The 27,400-nt window shown below is 56.0% G+C and overlaps 1 protein-coding gene across 2 annotated transcripts; it reads left to right on the top strand.

The window, feature by feature from the left end:
- On the top strand, positions 1 to 27,400 carry ENDOU (endonuclease, poly(U) specific). 2 transcript variants are annotated; one of them, XM_006134639.4, is made up of 11 exons: positions 1 to 154; positions 8,340 to 8,542; positions 16,525 to 16,572; positions 17,426 to 17,560; positions 18,018 to 18,062; positions 21,803 to 21,974; positions 22,419 to 22,618; positions 24,121 to 24,234; positions 25,123 to 25,229; positions 25,701 to 25,843; positions 26,492 to 27,400. In XM_006134639.4, the coding sequence occupies exons 2-11, from the start codon at positions 8,485 to 8,487 to the stop codon at positions 26,604 to 26,606; spliced, it is 1,137 nt and encodes a 378-aa protein (XP_006134701.2). In that variant the 5' UTR covers positions 1 to 154; positions 8,340 to 8,484; the 3' UTR covers positions 26,607 to 27,400. The 2 variants fall into 2 exon arrangements, with proteins under 2 accessions (XP_006134701.2, XP_075758202.1); XM_075902087.1 differs by lacking the exon at positions 1 to 154 and having other exon boundaries at positions 8,105 to 8,542.

Genomic DNA, 27,400 nt, shown 5'->3' with positions numbered 1-27,400 from the left:
GTCAGAGGCGCGGTGGAGTTATCAGCTGGGACTGCTGCAGCCCTTCCTTTCCACTTTCCCTTTATCAGTTTAGCACTGTCGTCTGTAAACCAAACTCCGTCAGGGCGAGACGGATCAAATGGCGCAGCGTCTCGGATAGGAGATGGTTGTGGAGGTAGGTGATATTCGTCGGGCATTCCCACCTTCCACAGAGATTCTTTAATCATGGTGGGGTTTTGTGCGGTGTCTGCACCACCTATCTTGTGGTGTATGTAAAGCGCCCACGTTTGAATGGTCATTTTCTGTGCTACACCAGGCAGTAGCTCTTTCCCTTCCAATATAGGTTTAATAATTGGAAGAGGAGTGTGAATAGTTACATCCCAGGTCTGGGTTAACTCCTCGGTCTCCATTAAAGCCGTGTAGGCTGCCAGGAGCACCTTCTCATATGGAATGTAATTTCCCTGCGACCCTTGCCACGACTTAGAGCTGAATTGTATGGGGCACTGGGGTGCAGCTTCACTTTCCTGCCATAGGGCATAGGACATTCCTGTAGCTCCTATGGTGAGGTATAGGTGGAACGGGGCATCGGGATGAATTGGACCAAGAGCTTGATATGTGTGTAACTCGCTTATTAGCTGCCTCAAAGCTTCCTCACGTGCTGGGGTCCATTCCCAAGTGGCACTTTTCTTTAATAGGTTGTACATCGGCCGGGCGATCACAGCAAAGCCGGGCACATGCTTTCTCCAAAAGCCCAAAACTCCCAGGCTACGTCTAGACTGGCATGATTTTCTGCAAATGCTTTTAACGGAAAAGTTTTCCGTTAAAAGCATTTGCGGAAAAGAGCGTCTAGATTGGCACGGACGCTTTTCTGAAAAAGCACTTTTTGTGGCAAAGCATCCGTGCTAATCTAGATGCGCTTTTGCGCAAAAAAGCCTCAATCATCCTTTTTCTGATGGGGTGGCAGATTCCTCTTTTGGGACGGTGTGTGTAGGCGTATCAATACTGGTACCAGCCAAAGGTCACTTGCTGACCCAATTGCCGTTGTTATCTGGTTCCTGTCTAGCATCCAGGGCTGTTGTTATTCATAGACTCATAGACTTTAAGGTCAGAAGGGACCATTATGATCATCTAGTCTGACCCCCTGCACAATGCAGGCCACAGAATCTCACCCACCCCTCTTAGAATAATCCTCTCACCTATATCTCAGATATTGGAGGCCCTGGAGCCTTTGAAGGATTCAAGTTTCACTCTCAAGGATTCTCTCTCCCAAGGATGTCAGAGGGAGGAGGGGGAGGGGAGGGGGTTCTGTCTGGCTACACCCCCGCAGTGAGCTGGGCCCTAGCTGGCTACCCCTCACTGCTGCCCTCGAGGTCCCAGCTGGCTGACCCCCCCCCACTGCCCCCTCCCCAGAGCTGGGCGCTGGCTAGCTGCCGCCTCTCCTCAATCCCTGGGCTTGGAATGTCTCACTGAGGAGAAGTGAGGAGCGGGACCCCACCAGTCACCTCTGACAGCCAGGCACTGGCCTCTGCTGCTGTCCCTGACTATTTCTATGGCTGCTACGGGAGCGGAGGAGGCTCTCAGGGACCCATGTCCCTGCCTAATGCCCACAGCTCACAGACCCCCAGGGCAGTGGTGCTCTGCAGCCATTGGAGGCCCTTTCCAGGCCCCCCCTCAGTGGAGGACACATGGGACTGGGGGGATTCAGCCCCATTTTCACCCCACAGATGAAACTGCTCTGGATCTTTTGAGATGAGTGACGGGGACGTGGCAACGCTCCGGGGCCAGGAGGGGAAGGAAACCGTCCAGTGGAAGGCAGGTGTTGGGAGTGTGGGCCACAGCAGCTATGCCTGTGCCATGGGACTGAGGGCCCCAAGCAACAGCTAGTGGGTCTGGCACCTTCGCACGGAGGGCCTGGGTCTTTCCTCATGTGGGTTTTACGTTTGCCTGACTCCGGCATAACTGAGATCCGGATCAGGCCCCAAGCTCTGATGACGCATGCGACGGGGCACAAGCAGAACACCCCCTCCAGAGGGTACAAAGGCCTGGCAGCGCGGGGAGAAGAGCACACGGGCATCACAGTCAGGTTCCTCGGCCTCTGCTGCCAGCCTGGGCCAGCTTAGGTCAATCACAGCAGTTTATCATTACGGGCCCCTGGGGGAAAGTCACAGGCCTGCTTAGAACATGTGTTTCACCCTCCTGATTCTGTTGATAGCCAGAGCCCCCCATGTTCAGCAGATGAGTTTGCTCCCCAAATGTCCTGGAGACCAGTTGAGTCACTTTGCAATTATTCTGCCTAGGCAGCTGTGCCAGCTCTGCTCATTGGGCAAGCCGAGGCCCAGCGAGTGCTATGTCACCGTGGAGTCTGATCCTCTCCCAGCTCCGCTGTCTGGGTGGCAGGGCCCAGCTCCCAGGTGCCTGGCTTGGCCCGACTCCCTGCCATGGCTCGGTGCTGGGACGGGAATGTGCTCCGCTCCCCCCAAGCAACTCTGCAGCTGCCATGCCCCTTCTTTGCTCCATGGGCCCACATCGCAGTGCTCAGACCCAGGGCAGGGAGGGTGGCAGGGCGCAAATGGGCACCCACAATGCCTAGCTGCCGGCCAGGGCCCATGGAGAGTGACAGGTGGGCGGAGAGATCCCCTAAGAAGCAGCAAAGGGAGTGCACGCTAACAGAAGAGGGATGCGGCTTGTGGGGAGAGCAGTTTGGTGACACAGCCTTGCCCCTTGCTCCCAGCCTCAGCTCAGCCCATGGTCCTGACTATTTGGGGGGAGAAAGGGGCTGGGCTCCTGGGTGGTGGGAAAATGGGAGCCCCCCGCCCTCAGAGGTTCCTGGTGCGGCTGGCCTGGAACCAAATGCTGCTGCCCTGGGCCAGCTGCACTGGTTTACTCAGAGTGGCCCATTGGAGGGGCTTTAGAGCAGTAGAGTGGAGACTGGAGGGCTAGCGGCTGGTGCTGGGATGTGGAGGCTTTTACCCCTTTCCTGGGCCGACCCAGCAGCAGCAGAGAGCTGGTGCCAGCTGATGTTCTATCTAGTGACTCGTGGATTGAGTCTGGGGGTTCTCAGAGAACCTGCCATCAGACAGCTGTCCACCAATCAGAAATACCCGCTCCAGCAAAGGATCCCAATTGGACACAGACAGCCCACGGGCTGCAGAGCGTGTGACCCGGCCCTGCCCGCGGGGAGTGCACCTTGCACAGCACTGACTGCGGAGCTCATGGCTTGTAATGCATGTGCCCGGCATCCCCCCAGCCTGCTGCTGTGCCAGGCCAGTGCAGAATGAGCCCAGCGCTGGAACAGCGTGCAGAGCCAGAGCCAGGCCTGTCCGTTGCCCTCGCAGCCTAAGCCCCCCTCTAGAACAAAGAATTTCCAGCTGCCCACTTAACTGGCTTGAGGCTAAGGGACAGGGTGGCGTGATAGCTGGGACAAGGGGGGACCACAGAGTGAATGGGGGACACCTTAGGGTCACAGGGGAGACAGCAGCAGGAATAAAGGGGCAGTTTGTGCCGATGTTCCAGCAGCACAGTATACTATAGCACAAAAGATCCACTAGCCCAACCCGTCTCCTTTAAACTCCCAGCAAATGGGCCATGGTTTCCAATCCACCATTCCTAGATTCTCAGCCAATGGCTTGTGGGCCCCAATCCCCCCCCCCCCCAGGTCCCAGGCTTAGAGCAGACTCAGGCCTTGACCAGCGCCCGATCCCACCCCTGCTTTGGCCCTGTCACTCCCTGGGCCTGGCTGAGCAGAGCCCATCTCCTCCCTCTTGGGTGGGGGACAGGCAGTTCCCAGCCATGAGCACGAGAGGGCACAATGGCTGCTCCCAACGGTGGGAGAAGGGGCCGCAGAACATGAGGGATGAAACGTAAGAGTGGGGAGCACTGCCCCCTCCCTCCTCTTCTGCCCCTGAGTGCTCCTCTCCTCCTCACCCCTCCCACACTCGCCTCTGGCCCATCCCCCTTTTCCCACCGCTCCCCCCCCCATTCTCCCCACCCCTTCCCCATAGCCCCTAACTGGCAGGGGCATTAAGGGAATTTCTGATGCAGGAGATGGTTCACCAGAAAGGCCAGAAGTCCAAAGTGAAGAGACCTCGGGGGTTTCGCTGGGATGCTCCTGCAGGGACCAATAACTGTGGCCTGGGGGGCCAGGAGCCCTGGGCAAAGAGGGAAGCAGGAGGACAAGGGGTAACCCAGTCTGGCTAATGCCACATCCAGGGGTGATTCAAGCCAGACAGGGATCCTTCTGGAAATGGAAATGCCACCCCAGCAGAAGACACAGGAGCAAAAACTGCCCCAGAGGCTGGGAGCAGGGAACTGGAACTTGCAGAGCAAAAAACAACACAAATGAACAGAGATTCCGGAGGATGTGGGGCAGGAAGCCTCTGGGAGAACAGAGGGACGGATGGTTGTCTGGGGCAAAGGGAACAGGGAGGAGTCCAAGAACATTGCAGAGAAGCTAAGGCCATGTCTGCACTGGGCACACTGAGCGTTCCTCCCCCTGTTAGCAGTTAGCTAGCACTAGGGAAGGGTTAACATGTGTCACCAGGATAATTAAACACTAGGCTGCCCTCTAGTGTTCTTCTTAACCCAGTAACCCGAGAAATGTCTTTTCTTGGCTCCCCCAGAGTTATAGATCCATAGATTCCACGGCCGGAAGAGACCATTTAACCTCTTCCAGCTCTGTCGATCACTCCTCCGCTCCTGGTGACGTGGGGGTGCAGGGTCAAGTCATCCACTAGTGGCAGTGACACTCATTGTCAGTAGCTAACAGCTAGATGCAGAGTTAACATTGCTGTGGTGCTGGCAAACCAGGGGACCGCTCCTGCTGAGGTTTTAGGCCACAGCTGCAGGGGCACTCACTTAGAGGGGGCGAGAGCGAGGCTTCCAGCCCCCCTCCCCCCCCACCATGGCATTTCAACATAGGTCATAGCCCCAAGCAGAACTCTGAACTGAGTGGGGAATGCGCGTTCTCCGGTGCTGCTCCCAGCTTGTGCTCCTGGGGCCGGGAGTCAGGGGTTTGGTTATAAATGGAGGAAGGGTGACTCTGATACACAAGGGCTGGTAATTCAATGAAGGAACTGGACGTCTTTAGAAGAGCCTGTGAAACAGGAAGTGCGTGCATGTGCGTGTGTGCAGAACGCTGGGGACTCAGAAGACGCACCGTCATTGCTACATTCAGAAAAGAGGGAGACGTGAGGGGGTGAGAGAAAAGAAGGGGCCAAACCCCAGGGAAGGGCTGGCAGTGGTGCAGAGAAGTTCCCACTTCCCCTGTGGTACTTCTGTGGCCCCGTCACCATGGTACCTGAGCGCCTCACTATGCCAGTCTCCTCCCAGCCCCAGGGAGGCTGAGCAGGGCCATTATCGCAATGCACAGGGGGCACACACAGACTAAGGGCAGATTTGCAAAGGCATGTGGGCACCTAGTGGCATTTTCAAAAGCAGCCAGAAGGTTTTGGTGCCTTGTTAACCCCACTAAAGGCTGATCTGCGTCTTTGGGTGCCTAGAACCTTTCAAGTTCTGTCCCTAAGGTCCTGGCCGGTGACCCCACTGGCAGTCTGGTCTGGGAGAGGGGGGAGTAGAACCCAGGTCTTGCTCCCTGGCACTCTGCCCCTGCTGCTCCCATTGGCCGTGATTCCCAGGCAATGGGAGCAATGGGGTGGAGCCTGCAGGCAAGCACAGGGACAGAGCTTCCATATGCTGTAGTTTCTCCAGGTAGGTGGCAGGGAGGGGAAATAGCAGCACACAGAGCTGCTTCCTCCCGCCACCAGGCAAAGCCCTCCCTCCCCTGAGCTGCTTCCTCCCTCCGTCAGGCGAAGTCTCCCCCCCCCAACCCAACAGCTGCATCCTACCCCCATCAGGCAGAACCAGCCATGCAGGGGCTTTAGCGCTGGCTTCCTGCTGCCATAGATTTCCCATTTCACTTCAAAGAGGGCGAAAAGCATTGTTGCAATGCTCATCATTTTGTCCTGCATCTTGTGATAATTACTGTTTTCCTTGAAGCCCCAGCTCCTGGAGTCCAGTGGGCATGTGATGGTTTCCGCCTTCCTTCTTAAAGTTTCTAGCTCTCATGGCTGTGGAGAAAGTGTCAAAACGTGACCCCAGTGCACCCTAAAAGCTCAAAAAGTGGAAGGCAAATTAAAACCCACCAGATCTGTTATGTGTACATGAACTCATGATTTTTAAGCCAATCTCATGATTTTTGGTGAGCCTAACTCATGATATTTGACCATTTGGGTTTGGCACTACTGTGAAAGTGACTTTGAAGTGTCAGTTTCACTCCTGTTTAAAGTCAGTTTCTAGTTTATCATTTGTAGTGGGGTCACACTGGTAGAGCCCCAGGCAGCTGCAGTATAAACTTATGGGGCCTTGTCCTAGTTGGATGTTTCCAAAAGTTAGTCCGGGCTGTCCCCTGGGATCTGACCAAGGAGGTCAGCCAGAGAGACAAAGCTTGCAGGATGGAGTTCGCTACAGCTTGGCTCTGCTTTAATCTCCATTTCTCTGCTAACCTAAGGACTTTCTTTTGGCCCAATCCTCTTTCACAACAAGACAAACAGGATCAGCATCTCCTTCATTTTGCTTTCTCCACATAAACAGTTTAACAAGAGATGAAATCTATTACTTAACATGCTACTTAACACCTTTCACCAAGGGTATAGGACAGTGATAAGAAGGGATGGAGATTCCACAGCCATGGGGACTAGAAACTTTAAAAAGGAAAGCAGAAATCATTACTTAGGAGATTTTTGAACAGCCACTGGCTTTGTACAGATATGCCAAATGAGAGGTCAAGTGAAAGAAAACTACCTTGGCATCCACAAGTGCCTATTACAATCCTGGTGAAGGAGCGATAAGTTTCATAGCAAAAATTGATTTCAGCCTTACTGAAGCTAGCGGTTAAATACTGCACAGACACTTAGTATGAATTCACAATTCCACAGGAATCTGAAAGTTACCAAGGCAATTTTCCCTTGTAAGGTATCATGATCAGCTTTTTACTCCCTCCTCCCCCTCAATACAACACATGGAAATTAGGAAAAATATTTCCCTAGGTGGATGGAGAAGCACTGGGATGGGTTCCCTAGGGAGGTGGTGGAATCTCCATCCCTAGAGGTGTTTAAGTCTCAGCTTGACAAAGCCCAAGCTGAGTTGATTTAGTTTGGATTAGTCCTGCCTTGGGCAGGGGGCTGGACTTGATGACCCCCTGAGGTCTCTTCCAGCTCTATGATAAGACTTCTGCTGAGTTCCAGATAAGTAATGGTCTCAACCATTTTGCCCTCACTGAGTGTCACTGCAAATGCTGGCTGAGGTGACCTAATCCCTGAAGAGTGGACGTGTCTCCACCAGGAATCTGCCTCAGCTGGACTCACTGAGCCGAGCTCATAGAATGAGGCAGGAGGGCAGGAGACGGGGAGGCTGAAGGAAGAGGAAGACCCCTTGGATGATCCTCAAAGGACTGTCCCAAAGCTGGAGGCACCAGTCTAGCACCAATCATCTGGACATGACCGAAATAAGCTGGGGAGGGCTCGGAACTCCCCCTCCCCTGGGGCATGGACCAACTTGTCACTGTCAGGGGTCAGGAGCTGGGAACTTGCCTAGGGCAGGCTGTCCCGTGGCTGCCCCCGCCGGGCTCCTAGCACCTTCCTCTGAAGCCACTAGGCTGAGAGTCTGCACCACAGGCCACTGGGCTAGAGGCACCCTGGTTTGATCCCATTTGGCAGCCCCCATGAGCTGGGTCCTTGGCGGTTCCCTGCCAACTTATACAATGAGTTCTGGGACTGGAAACCAGCAGGACCAGCTGGGCGTCTCCCGGCGTCTCTGCAGTAACATGACTGAGGGCCCCAAGGCGCAGGGGAGCTCTGGCAGTGCCCTGTGACACCTCTAAGGGAGGGGCTGGAATGGGGCTCTCCATGGGGCCCTGGGAGACCACAGGGGGCGTTGATCATTGCACAGGATGTGCCAACAGCCAGGCCGAGGAGCCGGATGGGGAACTGGTGACTAGCCCAGTGAGTGCAGCAGTGGTTTGATTTGCGTGTTTCCCCTTTAGCCCCTGGCCAGCTCACACTGCAGCCCGTCTGCTGCAGGATGGCAGGGCCAGGCCCAGGCCAGTGAGTGCCAGCAGCACACGCCCCAGTGAGTGGGCACTCCAGGATGTCTCACCCATTGGCTGATTTCTAGTACCAGAGCACCCAGTGTCCTGGGGCCACAAACGTGTTGCAGCAAGTGGGGCAGAGCTAGAGACTCAGCTGGAATTTCCAGCCTGCCGCCTACCTACAGCAGCCAAATCTTTTAAAAAGTGGATTTTCTTTGGCACTCCTCTGCACGGCTCACCAGGTGTCCCCGGCTCTCTCACTCTCTCCTCCCACAAGGGACCAGCAAGCCTCCTCAGTGCCCTCTGGCACTGCCTCCCACCGCCCACAGAGAGAGCAGGGCCCCGCAGATCCGCACTTGGGAATCTGGGAGTCTCCTTCTCACTGACATCTTGGGAGCTTCATCTGCTGCTTCTCCGTGACAATGAAGACTTGGATCCTGCTCCTCACCGCAGGAATTGCCTGCAGTGTGGCCTCTGACAGTGAGTAGAGATGCTTTGCTTCACATGATGCTATGACGGCCAGCGGCTCTTCCCAACAGGGCTTTGGCTATGGAGGGGTCTGATGCTTCTTCCCATTGGGACACTGAGCAGCTTGGGGGTGACTAGATAACAAGCGGGGAAGGGGAAGGTAAGAGAGTCCTATGGGAAGGTAACAGGATCCTGTATCAGAGGCCTGGTCACCCCAAGCACCTCTAGGAAGTCTCCAGCTCCTTGTGGACAAGAGAATCCGATAAAGTAGAAACTGGTGGCTGTTCTAGTATGTGCAGTGTTGTAATGACACAGCCAGAAGTGCTGGATCTAGGGGCCTGCCACACCCCCTGGCTCTCAGCTTCCCCCCACAAACAAATTGTTCCAGTCCCCTGGGCTCAGCCTCCCCTTGGGTTATACCCCGCGCAGATACACACCTGTGAATATTTTACTCCCCAGCCTTTCAAACTTAGCCCTTTGCTTTCTGTCCAAGACAGGTTGTGAGGGGCTCTGATTTGTTTTTCATTCATAGCTAGTTTGTGAGATACTTTCCAGGGCTGCTCGGCAGATAGGACTCAGCAGATGGGACACTGGAGAAAGTCCAGGGAAGGGCAACCAAAATGATACGGGGTCCGGAGCACATGACCTACGAGGCGAGGCTGCGGGATTTGAGCTTATTTAGTCTGCAGAAGAGAAGAGTGAGGGGGGATTTGGTAGCAGCCTTCAACTTCCAGAAGGGAGGTTCCAAAGAGGATGGAGAGAGGCTGTTCTCAATGGCGGCAGATGGCAGAACAAGGAGCAATGGTCTCAAGTTGCAGTGGGGGAGGTCTAGGTTGGATATTAGGAAAAACTATTTCCCTGGGAGGGTGGGAAGCACTGGAATGGGTCCCTAGGGAGGGGGTGGAATCTTCATCCCTAGAGGTTTTTAAGTCCTGGCTTGACACAGCCCTGGCTGGGATGACTGAGTCAGGGTTGGTCCGGTTTTGGGCAAGGAGTTGAACTCCATGACTCCTGAGGTCTAGGATTCTCTGATTCTCTCCCAGGGCTGGGTGGAGGCCCATGATTTGATCCTCAGACACCTTCTTTCACAAATCTCCCCACTGCGCCCCGCACGTGGCTAGGCAGCACTGAGGGAGCAGGGTGTGACTCGCGCTGATGCTACTCTGGTGACGTCAGTGGCTAATAAAAAATTCCCTCGTGACTTTTTCTCTTTAAGCAATAAAGGCAACATGACGAAATCACCAGACCCAAACACCCAGGGTTAGGAACCATGCACTGTGCGCTCCCCCTCCCCCCCCCCCCCCCCCCCCCCCGCCCCGCCCCGCCTGCAGGCTGCGGCTCTGCCTGGGTTTCGCAGCCATGGAGACAGAGAACAGAGTGAGGCTCATGTGCTATGGAAAAGGAAATTGCCCTGTTCTGATGCAGCACATCCGTGAGTGATCACATCCGTGCAGCAGCTGATGGCGCTGGGAGCAGGCACGCTCTGTGACCAGGCCTGGGAGGGGTTTTAGCTACGTCCCCTGATACGAAGGACCTGACCTTCCCAACCCGCAGCCGTCCCCTTTTTCGGTCTGGCTGAAATCAGCCCCTTTGCAGAGTCCCAGCCCCCTGCTCTGCTGCCCCCCTCGGCAGTGTTGTGACAACTTTGCTCCCACAGTGGCTGAATTGCAGGGTCTTTGGGCGATCTCCCTAGGCCTGGGCAGGCTTTGGTGGTTGTTGCTTCATCTGCCCTGGAGCTGGCAGCAGAACTGCAGGGGCCCAGGGAGACAGCGGTGGATTTAGGGCAGGGTGAGCGGGGCAGCTGCCCCGGGCCACACGCTTCCCAAGGCCCCTGGACCCCGCAGCACTCTCATCCACCCCTGCAGGGAGATTTTCAGGGCACGGCTCATGATCCAGCACATCAGGCACCATCAGAGCCTGGAAAAATTCAGCTTTTCAATGAAAAACTGAAAACTCAAACACCAAATTTTTCTCTTTTGGAGTTTTTGGTTCTGTGGCAAGAAACCAGAATTTCCAGGCGCTTTCTGCAAACAGCTTCCTTTGTCAAATCCACGGCGATGGAAAATTTCCAACCCATCCATGTTCCCAGGTCCAGGAGGTGGCATTCACCAGACAGGGACAGCCCACGGGCCCATCTAGGCCTGGTCCTGCCTCTGCCAGTGCAGGGGCCCTTCGGCAGGAGGCAAACCCACCCACTCCTGAACTCCCAGGAAAGAGGGCACTTGTGCAATGCGGCAACACAGAAGGACCCTTTCCCTTTCCTGAGCAATGAGATTCGCCTTTGCCGCATGAGGATTACCTGGCTGTCCCTGTAACTGTTCTGACTATTGCAAGGGCAGAAGTTATTCTTGTTGATAAGTGACTAGTCTAAAATAACAGGGAGGAACCTTCTAAAGAACCTGGAATCCAGGAGGTGTCCGGGGATATTTCTGGAACGGAGTGGGTGCAAACAACAGGAAATCCATGCAGGGAAGACTCTGTGAAGCCGCAGACCTGGCTGCCCAGACCAGTAGGGAGCCCAATTCCCCCTTCTCCAGCGCCACGGGCAGTCCGTAGCCCTGTGCTGGGGGAGTGCGGAGTCGGAGTGATGCTGCCGCTAGAGCAGGGTTGTCTGGCCAGAATTGAAGAGCCTGAGCTCACTGCTAGTAATGTAAATGCAAATGCTTCTGCTGCCTGATTGGCCGGGGAGACTCAGGCTCAGCGCATGCAGTGAGCGTTATGAAGCGTTTTCTGGAGCTGAAACCCAGCTGGCTGCTGACTGGACATTTACTGTCCCAGATCTTATATGGGGTAAGTTGCCTCCATCAAAGGAGGCTCTCCCTGAGAGAGCTAAGTCAACCCCCCCCCCCCCCCCCAGTACTGATTGCATGTGCTGCCTGTGGCAGTAGTGCCTAGACCGGGGCCCAGGGTGCCAGGTGCTGTCCATGCACATGGACTCTGTGAGCCACTACTGAAAGGCGCATTGCTAGCTAGTGTGGTCTGCTTCTGCCCTCTGAGCAGCACATTGGTGCTAAAACCCTGCTACCCGCTAGCTTCAGCTCAACTAGTTAAGCTCCAGCCAAAGTCTGACAGCCCTTGTCTTGACTGGCTCTTCAGAAGGTGCTTGTTAAATGGAGCTTGATTGAGCTGGGGGTATAACGGGGCCACCAGACAACGAACCCCCCTTCCAGTCCTGGGTTAGAAAAGGCCTGGGTGAGAGCCCTGCCCCAGACGGCTCAGGGGGGTATCACAAGAAGCAGGGACAGTGGAAGAGGGTGTTAGGGATGGATGCACATGGATCGATTCACAGGGGTCAATTCTCTGTACACGTCTGCTAGTCTGAGTCTTTCAATGGAGGTTACAAGCTATAATCCACATGCCAGGACTAGCCTGTAATCCCTCTGGGGCAGGGACTTTCCTGTTATTCGACGTTTGAGCAGCCCTGGGCCATGACTGGGGCTACTAGTGCTACTAGTCCACAAGTGGTAAATAAGAAGAATAAATAAAACTGAGCCCCATGACCCAGTGGTCACTTTCCTGGAAATACGGCGTAACCGTTCCACAGTGGGAATAATGAATCATTGGAACGATTTACAGGCCAGGGTGGTTTTGCCATCGCTGAAATGTTTAGTGAAGCTTGGATGTTGATCCTCGAAATAGTTCCGTGAGGATTATTCTGGGGGAACGTCCTCTGGCCTGGGTTATCCAGGAAGTCACACTAGATGATCGTGGGGTCTTGGAATCTAGACTCATGGTGGGACTGGTTTGCTAGCCAGGATGGCCTGCCAGGTATGGGCAAGGAGCATGAGTTTGATAGAGGAGCAGTGGAGAGATTCTTGTGAGGGGCGTGAGCTGGTCACACTGCAGGCAAACAACACTCCCATGGGATGGGCAACTAGGAATGGTGGGTGGGTCACATAAGGACATAAGAACGGCTAGAATGGGTCAGACCAAAGGTCCATCTAGCCCAGTGTCCTGTTTCCAACAGTGGCCAGTGCCAGGTGCCCCAAAGGGAGGGAACCCAACAGGTAATCCTCACATGATCCCTCTCCTGGGCCTTCCTTCACCTCAGTGGGCCACAGCAGTCTATGGCCCACCAGGGCTCCATTTGCAGCCTGTGGCTTTCCTGCCTGTCCCCCTCCCCTCTGTGCCTGGAGTGCACTGGGGCACCAGAGCCATGCACTTACCTGCTCTTCCCCCTCCCTCCAGCACTTTCGGAGGAGCCGTGAATCACCTGGATCTCTGTCTCCACACCTTCCCCTCCCTCCCAGAGCTGGAACACCACAAACAGCTGATTTGCAGCATTCCAGCTCTGGGAGGGAGGGGGAGGAGCGGGGACGGAGCACCAATCAGATGATTCTTGGCTCCTCGGAAAGTGCTGGGAAGGGTGGGGAGGAGCAGGAAAGTGGGGCTCTGGTTCCCCCATGTGCGAGAGGCGTGTGGGGGAGGAGGGCAGCCAGGGGGCCTGTGGGCCACAGGTGGAGCCCCAGTGGGCCGCAGGTGGCCCACCACTGCTTTGAACTGACCAGGCAGTGTCCGGCATGGGCCAGGATCAGGAGTAGCCGAGTGGCCTATGGCCTCTTTGCCCCTGCAGGCATGCTCACTCCTCCCTCACTGGGCTGCATGGAGTGCAGGTCAGTGTCCGTTAGCTGCACTGGTGACTGCACCTCTAAAACAAACCAACAAAGCCACCCATAGCGGCTTTTAGTTCCCCTGACACAGGTCAGCCATGGAGACTCACCTGCTGTGCCAGAGTTTATGAGATGCACTTGAAAGCGGAGGCAATTAGCATTTGCCCTGGAGAGATTCCCAAGGTCCTGCCCTATGCCAGGACTGTGGGAAATTCCAAAGTTCCTGAGGCTTTAACAGGGGAGGGGCTGCTCCCCGTGTGCCTGGCTGCTTACAGAGGAGTGTTGTGGGAAACCTCCTGCAGGCAAATTCGATTGACTTACACAACCCTGCGGCCTCACTGTCTCTCTGTCGACCCGTCGACACTGAACTAAGCGCTTTGCCTCTCACACAAGTGGAGTAGGGAGCTGACATTTCAGGTGATTTAGATCAGCAGAAGGGACCTGGTAGTGTAGACGCATCAATTATTAGTCAACCAAAAGTGACTTCCATAGACACACGTCTGACGTGCAGACCAGGCCTTAGTGATTAGAGACTCTTTGGCTGTGTCTAGAATACATTCCTCTTTTGAAAGAGGAATATAAATGAAGCAAATTGAAAGTGCAAATGAAGCGCGGATTTAAATATGAGGAGTAACGGTAGTCCAAATTAGGGGCTTTAGTTCGAACTACCTAGCTCGTGCTGAGTGTAGCCACGGGCAGGGAGTCTGAACTACCGGGCATTTAAAAATGGTGGTGCCCGGGAACATGCAAATAAAGCCTGGGATATTTAAATCCCGGGCTTCATATGCAAGTTTGAATGACTGCATTAGCCACCCTAGTTCGAACTAAGGTGGCTAGTGTAGACATACCCTGAGTGCTTTTTCAAAAAAGGGGTTTCCAAAAGTGAAAGCGCAGTCTAGTCGGGGGTTTTTTTCCAAAAGAACCCAGTCTAGATGGGGCTTTCACTTTCGAAAAACCCTTTTGCGAAAAAGCGCTTGGACAAAAATATGCTAATGAAGCGCAGGATATTTAAATCTGCACTTCATTTGCATTTTCGATTTGCTTCATTTACATTCCTCTTTCACAAAAGGAATGTAGTTTAGACGTGCCCTCTGTGTGCAGCGGGGCCAGCATTAGGCTGAGACACAACCTCTATGCAGGCATTTCACCCCAAATATGTGTAAATCTTGTGTGTGTCTATATAAATATATGCATATGACTGGCTCTGGCTAATCCCAAATGGTCACCTGCAGCGGGCCTAGAGGTACATGTTAAAGGGACATTTACTCACCCCGAGTGAGCAAGGAATGGGCGGAGTCTTGGGACCAGGCTCCCATACACTAAGCAAGAGGCCACCAAGCAAAGAGTAACATGTAGTTGGTACAAACCAACAGTGATGTGCTCCTGCTTGGAGCAGGGGGGAAGGTCCCACTGCCTGGTACTGCCACGCCTGGGCCACGCCCAGATCAGCGAGTGCAGCCCCACTCAGCCCACTAGAGCCTCTCATGGGGTATGTCTACACTAGAAAGTTAGTTCGAACTAACGTCCGTTAGTTCGAACTAACTTTCCTAGGCGCTACACTAGCGCTCCGCTAGTTCGAACTTAATTCGAACTAGCGGAGCGCTTAGTTCGAACTAGGTAAACCTCATTTTACGAGGACTAACGCCTAGTTCGAACTAGCTAGTTCGAACTAAGGGCTGTGTAGCCCTTTAGTTCGAACTAGTGGGAGGCTAGCCCTCCCCAGGTTTCCCTGGTGGCCACTCTGGCCAACACCAGGGAAACTCTATGCCCCCCTCCCGGCCCCGGACCCCTTAAAGGGGCACGGGCTGGCTACGGTGCCCGTGCCAGGTGCAAGCCTGCCAGCACCCAGCTAGCAGACCCTGCACCTGGCACGGCACAGAGCCACCCACCCGATGTCCCCCAGCCCACCCCCTCTTGCCGGGACCAGGCTGGCGGCTCCCGGGAGCTTGCCCTGGACTGCAAGAGGCGGGCACCTTCCTGGGCTAGTGCAGACATCGTGGACCTCGTCCACGATCTCCGCACTAGGCACAGGAAAGTGGCCGTCTAGGGCAGGAGAGCTGCCAGCCTGGCCACCCAGGAGCAGGTGTGCATGAAAATCAAGGGGGTCCATTGAGACCCCCGAGCCTGAGCCCTGAGCTTACAATGGCCGTCCTGGGTCACACCAAAGGTCCATCTAGCCCAGTAGCCTGTCTGCTGACAGCGGCCAACCCTAGGGACCCTGGAGGGGATGGACCGAAGACAGTGACCAAGCCATTTGTCTCGTGCCATCCCTCTCCAGCCTTCCACAAACTTTGGGCAGGGACACCACCCTCTGGCTAATAGGACTCCATGGACCCAACCTCCATGACTTGATCTCACTTCCCTTTCAACTCTGTTCTAAGTTGTAGCCTTCACAGCCTCCTGCAGCAAGGAGTTCCACAGGTTAACTATTTGCTTTGGGAAGAACAACAACTTTCTCTTACTAGTTTCAAGCCTGATACCCATTCCTTTCCTTTGGTGTCCTCTAGTCCTTCTTTATGGGAACTCAGGAAGAACTTTTCTGAATGCACCCTCTCCACCCAACCCCTGCTTTTAGAGACCTCTATCCTGTCCCCCCTCCGTCTCCTCTTTTCTAAGCTGAACAGTCCCAGTCTCTGTAGCCTTTCTTCATCTGGGACTTGTTCCCACCCCCTGATCATGTTAGTTGCCCTCCCCTCTCCCACCCTCTCTCTTCCCCTCTCCCACCTCCTTTTCCCAGTCTCCCCCAGTTTTGTTCAATAAAGACAGAGTCAATGTTGGAAGAAACGTTATCTTTATTTTGTACATCAATAAGAAGGGGGGCTAGGGAAGGGTAAGTGGAAGGAGGTGAGGGAGGAATGGGGTACGAGCCCCCAATGGGGAGGACTGGGCTGGCTCTGCGGGCTTCTGGGGGTGGAAGCTCTCCTGCAGCCCCCCCAATTACTCCCTCTCCCCAGATGGCAGCCTGCGGCAAGTGCAGCCGGGCTGATGGCCGAGTGGTGTGATGTGCCCAGTGTGGGCACTCAGGGCACTCCAAGCCAGAACTTCTTTGCAAGCGGGGCACCCCTTAGAACTGTGTGTCCGGGGTGGGGGTCGGGACCCTTTAAGCGCAGCCCTCGGCTAGCCTGAGACAGCATCTCCATGCTCTAAGTCCTCCTTTTATGCCCTGCCGGCACTGCTTCCGGCCATCCTTAAGCCCTGTTCAGAGTCCACTCAATGTGGACTTACTAGTTCGAACTAGCAAAACGCTAGTTCGAACTAGTTTTTAGTTCTAGATGCGTTAGTTCGAACTAGCTTAGTTCGAATTAACTAATTCGAACTAAGTTAGTTCGAACTAGCGCTGTAGTGTAGACATACCCAATGGTCTTTTCTTTCCCTCTCTTGCAGCTGCTGAGGATACGGAGGAAACGGAGACGGGACCTCCCGACTCTGCCGGTGAGTTACTATTGATGCCCTGGGGCCGCAGTCCGGGAATCTCAACACTGGGAATTAACACAACGTGCTGTTAACTCCCTTGGTGGCCCGTCCCAGGGTGAAATTTACCCCGGGACAAGTCTGCGCTCACAAGCCGGAGGGTGGGGGCCAGGGATTCTCTGGCCAGCATGGGGCTCAGTCGGACAGTCACAATGGTCCCTCCTGGCTTTGGAATGACAGGAGCTATGAAACAGGGTCATATGGGGCTTACCAGCCGCCCAGGCCTCATGCTGACTTCCTCCTTCACCGAGCCTCCTAGCGCAAGGTCTGGCGGGACCAGAGGGACCGTCCACCCTGAGCTCCAGCACTGGCCATGGCACCACCCAGCAACCCCTGAGCCTGTCTCATCGCTCAGCACAGCCTGGTGGGCAGGTCTCAGCACAGGGGGACTCGCTGCGTGCTCTGCCCAGGGTGAGCTGCAGCCTCTGCCACCAGCAGAACCTCCCTGTCCAATGCAATCACCTCTCAAGGCCAGCCAACGCCAGGCTGGGAGCCAAATGTGGCAGGTCGAGACCATCGCTACTCACCTCTGCCCCGTGGCTTCCTGAGTGCAATCGACACCCTGCTGCCGGCCTGGGCCAGGACAGCCTCTCCGAGGGCTCGCGCTGCGGCGTCTGTGCACATGGCGCGGTGGCTCCGGTCACTGGTCGCTGAAAGGAACCTCCATCGCTCTGCACTGGCCTCTGGAGTGTGTGGCCTGGGCAGCTGCCGCAGTGTGGATCCGGGCCCATCTTGATTGGAGCAGCAGTGGGATTCCCACGGGACTAGCCCACCCCGCCTTTTCAGCCAAAGCTTTAATTTCCCTTTGCCCCAGGCTTGTACACTGATGCCGACTCCTGCAAGGGGCGCTGTCACGAGCGATACAACAGGGAGGATGAGTGTCATTGTAATACCAAGTGTGAAAAACATCGCAACTGCTGTGAAGACTACCACGTGCACTGCAGCAAGGGTGAGCAACCTCGGGGGCCCACGAGGCTGGGCTCTGGCCTGCTTCTCTGCCCGGCTGTCGTTCTCCCACTCCATCTGTCAGTATCCATTGGGGGGTGGCTCTTGGTTGGGGGAATTCTCATGGTTATTGGTCCCAAACAGAGTGCGCAGACCCACCCGGCAAAGCAAGGCACTGGCTGTGGGCACTCGTGTCTGCGGGGGTGGGTCCTTGGACGTGCCCTTGAGTGTGAAAATTGTGTGTGTGTGTTTGTGTGCGTGCGAGCCCATGTGTGATGCTGTCTTTTAATGAATAGACAACACTTTAGTGAGTAGACAACAGGCTGGGACTGCAATGCTCAGTTTCTCTTAATAACACCTTCAGTGTAAGTCCCCCAGAGTCCCCACAACCCGGGACGCCTGTGTCTGGGACTGGCTACAAAGGGATCTTTCGGTTTCTGTTTTCTTTTCACTGAATGTAGATGGGAGACTGAAGGACACTGCTTCCAGGCCTGCCCACTCCAGCGGTGAGTAGCCTCTCTTGGCGCTAGCAACATGTGTGACCTGAGGCCTTATTCCAGCCAGTCCCTGCCTCCGGTTCCCTGCATCCCAGGCTCTGCACCTGTGCTGTTGCTCTTCTGCATTTCTTACCAGGACAAAGTCTATGGGTTTCCAAAGCTGTGACTCTCACGAGTCAGCATCTTATTGTAAGTAAGGCAGTGAAGTGTAGTTAGCAGCCGGTGGCAGCACAGTGGTAGGGCCGTGTGCCGCAGAGGTCAGTGCAGGTCAGAACTTGTAGGTATGAGGTGTAATAAGGTGCAGATGCAAGGGGCTAGAAGAGCCAGACAGTGTCATAAAACCTCTGGGTCCCCACAGGCCTATGGCATCAGAGAGTAATGGAATTTTAAGCTCATGGTGACGCCAGTCCAAGGTCACGAAAAATACGAGCCAGAGAATTCTCCAGGGTCCTTGCATGGGCCCAGCAATCAGCGGTGTAGTGATAGTCTGTGATTGGGCTAGGGCACATCCTTCTGAAGGAGATTTAAGGACTCCAAGGGTATGTCTAGACTACATGCCTCTGCCGACACAGGCATGTAAATTAGACAACCCGACATAGTCAATGAAGCGGGGATTTAAATATCTCCCGCTTCATTAAAATAAAAATGGCCGCTGTAGTGTGCCGGCTCAGCTGATCATCGGCACAGCACGGCAGTCCAGATGCGGATCAATCAACAGGGAACGCTTTTGTCGACCACTCCTGTAAACCACGTTTCATGAGGCATAAGGGAGCCGTCAACAAAGACATTCCCTGTCAACCGATCTGCGTCTTGACTGCCGTGCTGCGCCGACAATCAGCTGAACCAGCACAGAGCGGCAGCCATTTTTATTTTAATGAAGCGGGGGATATTTAAATCCCCACTTCATTAACTGTGTCGGGTAATCTAATTTACATGCCTCTAATTTACACCCAAACCCATAGAGACAGAGACGCCCTCCAGCTCCTGGGCGAGCTGGTCCAATGTGGAACTCTTCCACTTCAGCTGTGGCCACTGGATTTCATTCTGCCGTTGTCTCCCATTCAGAAAGCATCTGCTGCCAGAAACCTCCTCCCCACTGGGTGCTACAGACTTGGCCCAAACGCCGCATCACTTGCTCTTGGATAAGCTAAACAGACGGAATTCCTTTGGTCTGGGGTTCCACAATGAGAGTCATTCCTGGGGCTTTTCTCTGACCCCTTTCCGCTTTGTCATTCAGCTTCTTTCGGAAAGGCGGGCCCAGCATCCAGAGTCGGCCTCGCCAATGCTGTACGCACTCCCTGCTCAGACTCGCTATTCCCTGTGATATGGCCGAGCCCTGTGCTCACACGCCCAGAAACAGCAACGCTGGAACCTCATGTTCAGCTGGTTTCCATCATCAGCCCCAAGACCCTCTCAGGGCTGTAAAATCCCATTTAATCAGTGAACTGGTTAATTGTTCTGTTTAACTGCTCAGCCGAGATCCTGCGAGCGAGGGGCCCAGCCAAACTGGAACAGCCCCCACCTGCAGCGCGGGCGCCGTTCCAGCCCAGCCAGACCACTGGTTAACCAGTTAACTAGTTACATCTCTAGTCCTTTCGGAGTCCTGCTTCCCACCCAGAGCCCATCCTGCCAGTGTGACAGGTGCTCTTTATTCCTCCAGCAGAGCGGAGCTGATGCGTCCGGGACCCCTCCCTGGCTATCTGAATGAGAACAGACCCTCTCCCTGCCTGCACAGAGGAGTGCGAGTGGCATTTGAAGCACTGACCCCCTTCTGTGCACAGTGCAGGCAGACGGTGCTGTGCAGCACAGGAGGAAGATCAGTTGCTATCTCCCTATCCTGGAGCAAAGAATGCAGCCATGCTCACGGGAAGGGGATGCAGGCCTAGGAAGCAGGGACTCAGAAAGATGTGGGAGTCCTGGTGGATAATCAGCTGAACATGAGCTCCCCATGTGAGACTGGGGCTAACATGCTCCTGGGATGACCGAATGGGAACCTCGCCTAGGAGCAGCGAGGTCGTTGTACCCGTGTGGCGCTGCCATGGCTGCTGCTGGAATCCTGTGCCCAGTTCTGGTGCCCACAATTCAACAGGGATGTTAATAAAGTGGAGGGTTCAGAGAATGACCAAGGGATTGGAAAAGCTGCCTTGGAGTGGGAGACTCAAGGGCTACGTCTAGACTGGCATGATTTTCCACAAATGCTTTTAATGGAAAAGTTTTTCCGTTAAAAGCATTTGCGGAAAACCATCTAGATTGGCACGGACGCTTTTCCGCAAAAGCAGTTTTTGCGGAAAAGCGTCCGTGCCAATCTAGATGCGGTTTTGCACAAGAAAGCCCCGATTGCCATTTTCGCCATCAGGGCTTTTTTGCGCAAAACAGTTTTTAGCTGTCTACACTGGCCCTCTTGCACAAAATCATTTCCGGAAAAGGGCTTTTGCCCGAATGGGAACGTCAAAGCATTTGCGCAAGAAGCACTGATTTCGGACAGTAGAACGTCAGCGCTTTTGCGCAAAATCAAGCGGCCAGTGTAGACAGCTGGCAAGTTTTTCCGCAAAAGCAGCTGCTAGTCTAGATGCAGCCAAGGTCTCAGTCACTTTAGCTTAACAGAGAGAGGTCAAGGGGTGAGTTGATTCAAGTCCACACGTAACTACCCAGGCACAGATCTTTAATAACGGGCGTGTCAGTGTAACGGACAAAGGGCTGATACGATCCCAGGCTGGATGCTGAAGTTAGACAAATGCAGATAAATAAGGTTCATGTCTAAAAGTGAGGGCAATTCAACTTTGTAATAATTTACCAAGGGAAGTGGTGGATACCCCAAGACTGGCCGTTTTCCAATCAAGACTGGATACTCTCACTGATACGGTGGTTTTCACCCCTGGTCTGTGGACCCTGGGACTAGGCCTAAGATTTTCAAAGGGGTCCTCCCCACCTCCACTGGGAATCTTTCAGGGGACCGCAATGAAACGGCTGGAAAACCCTGAGCTGCAAGATCTGCTCTGGTCCAGAAGGGAACTGATTCAGGGAAGGGCTCTGGCCTGTGTTGTGTACAGGTCACACTGGCTGATCACAGTGGTCCTTTTAGACCTGTCGGGTCTGTCTCCGCCTTGCAGCCCAGGCAGACACAGATGCAGCGACACTGCTGAGTGGATGCTCAAAAATAGCAGCATGACCGCTGGGGCCAAAGGTAGCAGCATGGGCTGGGACTATCAGCTGTCACCTCCCCATCATCACATGACTCCAGGAGCCAGAGCTTGATGCAAGCAACAGATACTGGGGGTCTGCTGGTGAAAGTGCTGCAGCTAGTAGCATTGTTCTTGCCGGTGCCAAGATGACAGGGGGAGGGGCTTGTGTAGGGCTTGCTCCCACCCTAGATAACTGGGGCCCTTCCCTACCGACTCACTGGTTGCCAGGGTTGGGAAGTCTTGTCTGCAGGGAATTCCTCTCAGTTGCAAACCTGGCCCCCTTGGGGGATGCTCAGCTCTGGATTTCCCGACTTTCACCCCAGCAGCGAGGTCATGCTGGGGCTTTGGTGTTCCCCTGCTTAGAAGCCTCAGCTCTTCCTCTCCCTAGCATTGCGGTGGCTTTCAATAGCCCTGCCCCAGCCCCTGCAGCTCCGATGTGGGGCACATGAGTCTTTGGAATTGCGGACAGTAGGGCACGCAGCTCCCCCCCCCCCCCCCGGAAGGGTAAGCTCCCAGGCCTCGCTCTTCACACCCTCCTCTGCTTGTGCACTGGCCTGAACCCTGCAGAGGAATTCTCCAGCAGCCACGACTCCATCACCAATGAGGAGCTCCTGAGCATCTCCGAGCAGCTGTACAAGGCAGACGTCAACAGAGCCCGGAAGTCCGACATCTCCATCAACCCGCAGCACCTCTCCTCCTCCGCCGAGACCCGTGCCAAGGAGGATCATGCTCCTGAGCCGTGAGTGTGGTGGGCACTCACCATTGCCTGGGGGGGGGCCTGCTCTGAGCCCCCCAGCTCCAAGGGGGGTGGAGTGTGGCCCGGTGCCTTGTGGGGCTCCAAGCTGGGGGCCTGCTTGGGGGGTGATGGGCTGAAGGGCCGTGTACAGTGTCAGCGAATGCGAGTTCCTGGGGGTGGGAGGGAGCAGGGAGAAGCCTTCTGATGGCTGGGGCAGTGGGCCCCAGCTGGGATCGCCGGGGAGGGGCTGACTGGGATGTGTGTGTGTGTGTGGGGGGCATTTCAAAGATCTTAGGCCTATATGTTCAAAAGTGCCCAGTGATTTTGCTCCCTGGGCCCGAGACCTGACCCTCAGGATGTGCTTGCGCTGGGCCCCGGGAGTCCCTGGTCCCTGGTTTCCCGCAGCAGCTGTAGTGGTCGTTCCAGCCAATGATCTCTCCATCGCAGACTCTACACATACGTCAACGAGAAGCTCTTCTCCAAACCCACCTACGCCAGCTTCATCAGGCTGCTGGACAATTACCAGAGGATGACGGGCCGGGGGGAGGCTGTCAGTGCCGAGGAGCGGAAGGAGCAGGAGAACTTCTTGAGGGAGGTCATGAAAACCGAGCTCATGAAAACGCTTTACAGTTTCCTGCACAAGAAAAGTAAGTGGCCCTGTGCTGTGCCACAATAGCACTGGGCAGCTGGCACCCACATGCCAGCACCTGTTGAGCAAGAGCTGGCTGGGTCACCCACCTTCCTGTTGAGCATGTTGCTCAGACTGTAGCTGTGTTACCCCGAGAACATGGGTGTGATGGGTTGGATCACAGAAGTCCCCTGGGCTTGTCCCCTGGGGAGCTGATCAAGCCACTGATGTCCTCCTTCCTGCCCTCTGGGCTCCCCACCACCCTACCTTGCTGGGCCAGAAGCCCTGGCCTCCCAGGAAAGTAACAGACTCTTCTCTAGGAGGGCTCAACTTTAAGGGTTCAGCACCCAGGAGCACAAACCCCAAAGGATAGCGCTGGCTATCACATTAGGATAGCAGGATAAGGCACCCTCTGAAAGTAGCCATGCGGGGTGGGCTCTAGAGTGGGGCTAGGGCATTAGCTTTTGGAGTACAGGGTTGGGGGTTTGAGTCCCCCACCCTGGGAGCAAGTCCATCTTATCCCAGGTACAAGCTTATGAGACAGCTCGTAAAGTGGGTTCCCTTTATCAGTGAGAGAGAGATGCCCAGTGGTCACAGTTTTTTACACTGGGCCTGGTAACAGATGAAGGTGTTTTTTAGTAAGAAGAAAAGCAGACTGAAGCGGGTGCAAGTGAAAACAGCCGGATCAACGTGTGCTACTAAGCTAAAATAAACAAGACGCCCTCTAGGCCACTGAGAAACGTGTTACATGCGAATCCTGACCCGGTCTGGGTCCAACCCGCTTTGAGAGTGTGACCAGCACAGCGGGGGCCGACCCCAGGGGCTGCCAGCAGCAGGTGTCTCCTGTTCCTCCAAGTGCCAGGGGCCAAGAGAGGACACTCCCCCACGGCAGGCAGCTCCTGCCTCTACTCCCAGTGAAGCCAGGGTCTGAATGGTCCCAGAACGGGGCACCCCTCCTAGAGGGGTCAGTCCCGCTGCCTGGGGTGCGCTGCTCCCGCTGTTCCGGGGCACATGCTTCCAGGGCAGGCCACACAGCAGCTCTCTAGCACTGTGAATTAGAAACCAGAGCAGCTGTGCACCCGGATGGGTCTCTGCACCTTCATGCTGCGTCCCAGATTAACACAGCAGGAGGGGCATGGGCACTGTCTGAGCACCCAAAGTCCTGCCTGGCAGGCCCAGGGCCCACTGTAACCCCCGGGATGCCTTCTCTGGAGGGAGGCAGCCTCATCTCTGGCTCTTTGGGATTGGAAGGGGCCCTGTCCAGGGCATGTGCCTGCCGGGTGTGCTGCTGCATCCCACTCCAGTAGCGCCTAGACTGCCTAGCAATTGATGAGTCGGCTACAGCCTTGGCTCAGAGCCTCGTGGCTTTCAGCTCATGCCGTAAAACCTCAGGTATTTCACTCCAGAGCCACGGGTGAGCAGGCCTGTCAGTGGTCCATGTGGCCCCACAGGTGCTCCTCAGAGGTTTGGCTTCCCTCCTCTCACTCGTTCGGGGCTCTCTCCACGCTGTTCTATCTCCAGAGCGCTACAGCACCCAGGAGGAGTTTGTCAGTGACCTGGACAAGATGTGGTTTGGCCTTTATTCCAGAGGCAACAGTGAGGGGGATTCCAGCGGCTTTGAGCACGTCTTCTCAGGTACAGTATGGGCTGGGTTCATAGCCCCTGGCTCCTCCCTTTCTGCCCAAGGCCCCGCCCCTTTTCCCCAAGTCCAGAGCACCCCCACTGTAGCTGCCTGCCCTCCAGTCCCTGGTCTCCTGAGTGCTTCCAGCCTTGGAGTACTGGGCCTGGGTGGTGCAGTGCCAGCCCCATAGAGCCCAGAGCACCAGGCAGGTGGTGTGGGCCCAACACCCCCTCCCTCAGTGCATACAGCCCCCGAGTGCTGGGCTGGCAGGCAGCACAGCCCCCCAGCACCTCCAGCCTTGGGCAGCTCAAACACCAGCCCCAGCCACCCAGAGTCCAGACTACAGGCCGGCCTGCCCAGCCCCAGCGTCAGCGCCAGCCCAGACCATGGGGAAAGAGCGGGAAGGGAACGGGAAGTGGGGGGGGGGGGGGCCCACAACGGGCTGTCTGAGGAGGCTCAGCCTCCCCTGGCCTGTGATACCCACTGCCCATGTAGCAGAGGCTGGCTGGGGTGATGGGCAGGGCCACGCATGTGCTGAGCAGGAGGGATGGACCCTCCTGTGTTATGGGCCCTGAGCCATTCTCCATCCCGGCCCCTATATTTCCCCAGCCACCTGCCTGCACCCCAACCCTGCTCCCCAGCTGGTGTGCTGAGCAGGCAGAGCATGTTGGGGCACACGGGTTGCCATTTTGGGGGTCCCCCAATTGGCTGGGCCCCTGGGCATGGCTAAGCCACCGCTGTTGAGCAGACTGCACCCAGGGGGTGGCCGAAGGCAGAGGAAGCCTCTCCCCTCGGGGGATGCGTGTGCCCAGCGCGCGGTGCGGGCACAGTGCGGGCAGGGCCAGGGGCGCTCGGCCCCTCCCTGGGGTGCAGTGCCCAGCGACTGTTCCCCTCCTCTTTAGGGGAAGTCAAAAAAGGAAAAGTGTCCGGATTCCACAACTGGATTCGTTTCTACCTTCTGGAGAAGCAGGGGCTGGTTGACTACTACGGCCATAACTACGACGGGCCGGTCAGTACTGCCGCCGGGCCAGCGCAAACCGGGCACTGGGCAGTCTGACCAGCAGCCCACACGGGGACGGAGAGGCCCGTCAAAGCAGTGAAGCCCTTTGGGATGGCAGGGCAGCTGGGTTCCCTGGAGGGTCCCTGCCAGTATCAGCAATGGCCCCTTGGATCCCAGCCTGAGGGTCACATTGGGATGCTCCCTTGGGTGCATTCTCCTGCTGGGAGGGCAAGGGCTGAGCAAGAGGGAGATGGGATCTGGGGTGGAAGGGCAGCCAAGGGGAAGCTGTGGGTCACAGCCCCCCCCACTCACTCTGAATGTGACCCCGGATCCCTGGCTGGGTCACAGTCCTCCCTCCCCCCCACACAGACTCTGAGTGTGACCCCGGATCCCTGGATGAGTCACAGCCCCCCGCCCCCTTGCTCTGTGTGTGATCCCGGATAGGTCACTGCGCTGACCCCTTGCTCTCTCCCTCCTCAGTGGACCTCGTACCCCGACGTGCTGGGGATGCAGTTCAGCTGGGATGGCTATGTGAAGGAGGTGGGCTCTGCCTTCATTGGCTGCAGCCCTGAGTTCGAGTTTGGCCTCTACACACTGTGCTTCATTGCTCGGCCAGGGAAGATGTAAGTTCTGTGCCTGCCCTAACGTCTGTCGTGTCCCAGTCAGACACGCGGGGCGAGGTCACCTCTTGTATTGGACCGACCCGGCTACAAGAGTCCCGCGAACCGGCCGTGTTGCTCCGCCTGCCCGCTGAGGGCAAGACCATGTAGCTGGCAGCACCCGCTCCCGCTGCCCGGGGGTGAGGATATCCACCCAGGCTCTGCTCAGCCCTGAATTCAGTGCCGCCGGCACATGGGCCTGTTCCAGGTGACGTGTGGCTCTCATCTCCCGGCTGGCAGTCCAGCCCTGAGCCACCCTGTGACCAAACACAGCCCCTCTCCCCACGTCGATGTGGCCCACTGCGGGGTCTGCAGGCCTCTTCAGGCCCGCCCAGGCCCCAGGGTGGTGTGAGCGTGGGGTTGTATTGGGAGGCGGAGGGGGAGCCTGGTTCAGGATAGAGTATGGGCCAAGGGGCGGTTAGAGGGCCTTGGCTTGGCCCAGGTGATGCGGGGAGATGTAAATCCAATGTGTTCTGGACAGTGCTGGGGTGGGGGCAGCTCCTCCAGCACTGCCTGGCATGGACGGATGAAGTCCCTGAGCACCAAGCCGCTCGGTGACCGGAGGGCATGGAGTCAGACCCAGGCAATGCTGAAATGGACTTTCCTCCTCAGGTGCCGGCTGAGCCTGGGGGGCCATCAGCTGGGCATCCAGACCTACACCTGGACCAAATCCACCTATGGCAACGACAGGAAGTACATAGCGACAGCCTACGTGACATCATCCTGATGCTGCTCGGGAGCCCAGCTGTGGGGGGGTGGGGGTGGGGGTGAGGGGGGTGACATCCTGGGAGCATGCAGCTGCACCAGGACAGGGGCTCAGAGAGAGGCCACATGCTGCAAGGCGCTGCCCCCTCTCTTCTGCCCCTGCCTGGCCTGGGCCCTGTTTGGCAGGGTTAAATCATTGAGCTGCATGTGCACTAGGGGTGCATGGAGCTGAAGGAGGCTGGGGCAGGAGTGAGAGACCGCAGCCCCCTGAGACACCTGCAGAAGGAAGGAAGGAAGAGGGGGAGGGAGGGAGGGAGGAAGAGATGGAGGGAGGAAGGAAGAGAGGAAGAAAGGAAGAAAGGGAGGGAAGGAGATGGGGAGGGAGGAAGGAAGGAAGGAAGGAAGGAAGGAAGGAAGGAAGAGAGGGAGGGAGGGAGGAAGGAAGGAAGGAAGGAAGAGAGGGAGGGAGGAAGGAAGGAAGGAAGAGATGGAGGGAGGAAGGAAGAGAGGAAGAAAGGAAGAAAGGGAGGGAAGGAGATGGGGAGGGAGGGAGGAAGGAAGGAAGAGAGGGAGGGAGGAAGGAAGAAAGGAAGGAAGGAAGGAAGGAAAGGAGGAGGGGAGGGAGGGAGGAAGGAAGGAAGGAAGAGAGGGAGGGAGGGAGGGAGGAATGTGAACTGTCTATAGTCCTGAAGAGCCTCTCCCGGTTCCCTTCCCGAGTGAGTGAGCCCAGCGGAGGAGCGCTAAGCGGTGCTGAGTGTCTGTGACAGATGGGAATTAATGCAGACGAGGGCAATAAAAGATGCTTGGAAGGCGTTG

This window comes from Pelodiscus sinensis, chromosome 19, assembly GCF_049634645.1.
Source record: "Pelodiscus sinensis isolate JC-2024 chromosome 19, ASM4963464v1, whole genome shotgun sequence".
Classification (NCBI taxonomy): Eukaryota; Metazoa; Chordata; order Testudines; family Trionychidae; genus Pelodiscus; species Pelodiscus sinensis.
This window is presented reverse-complemented; position numbering and strand designations above follow the sequence as displayed.

Excerpts from the sequence above, each read along its gene's own strand:
- ENDOU (XM_006134639.4), top strand. The coding sequence starts at position 8,485 with ATGAAGACTTGGATCCTGCTCCTCACCGCAGGAATTGCCTGCAGTGTG. Across the intron at positions 18,063-21,802 it reads CAGGCCTGCCCACTCCAGCG|AGGAATTCTCCAGCAGCCAC; the intron begins GTGAGTAGCCTC and ends TGAACCCTGCAG. Across the intron at positions 25,230-25,700 it reads GCCATAACTACGACGGGCCG|TGGACCTCGTACCCCGACGT; the intron begins GTCAGTACTGCC and ends CTCCCTCCTCAG.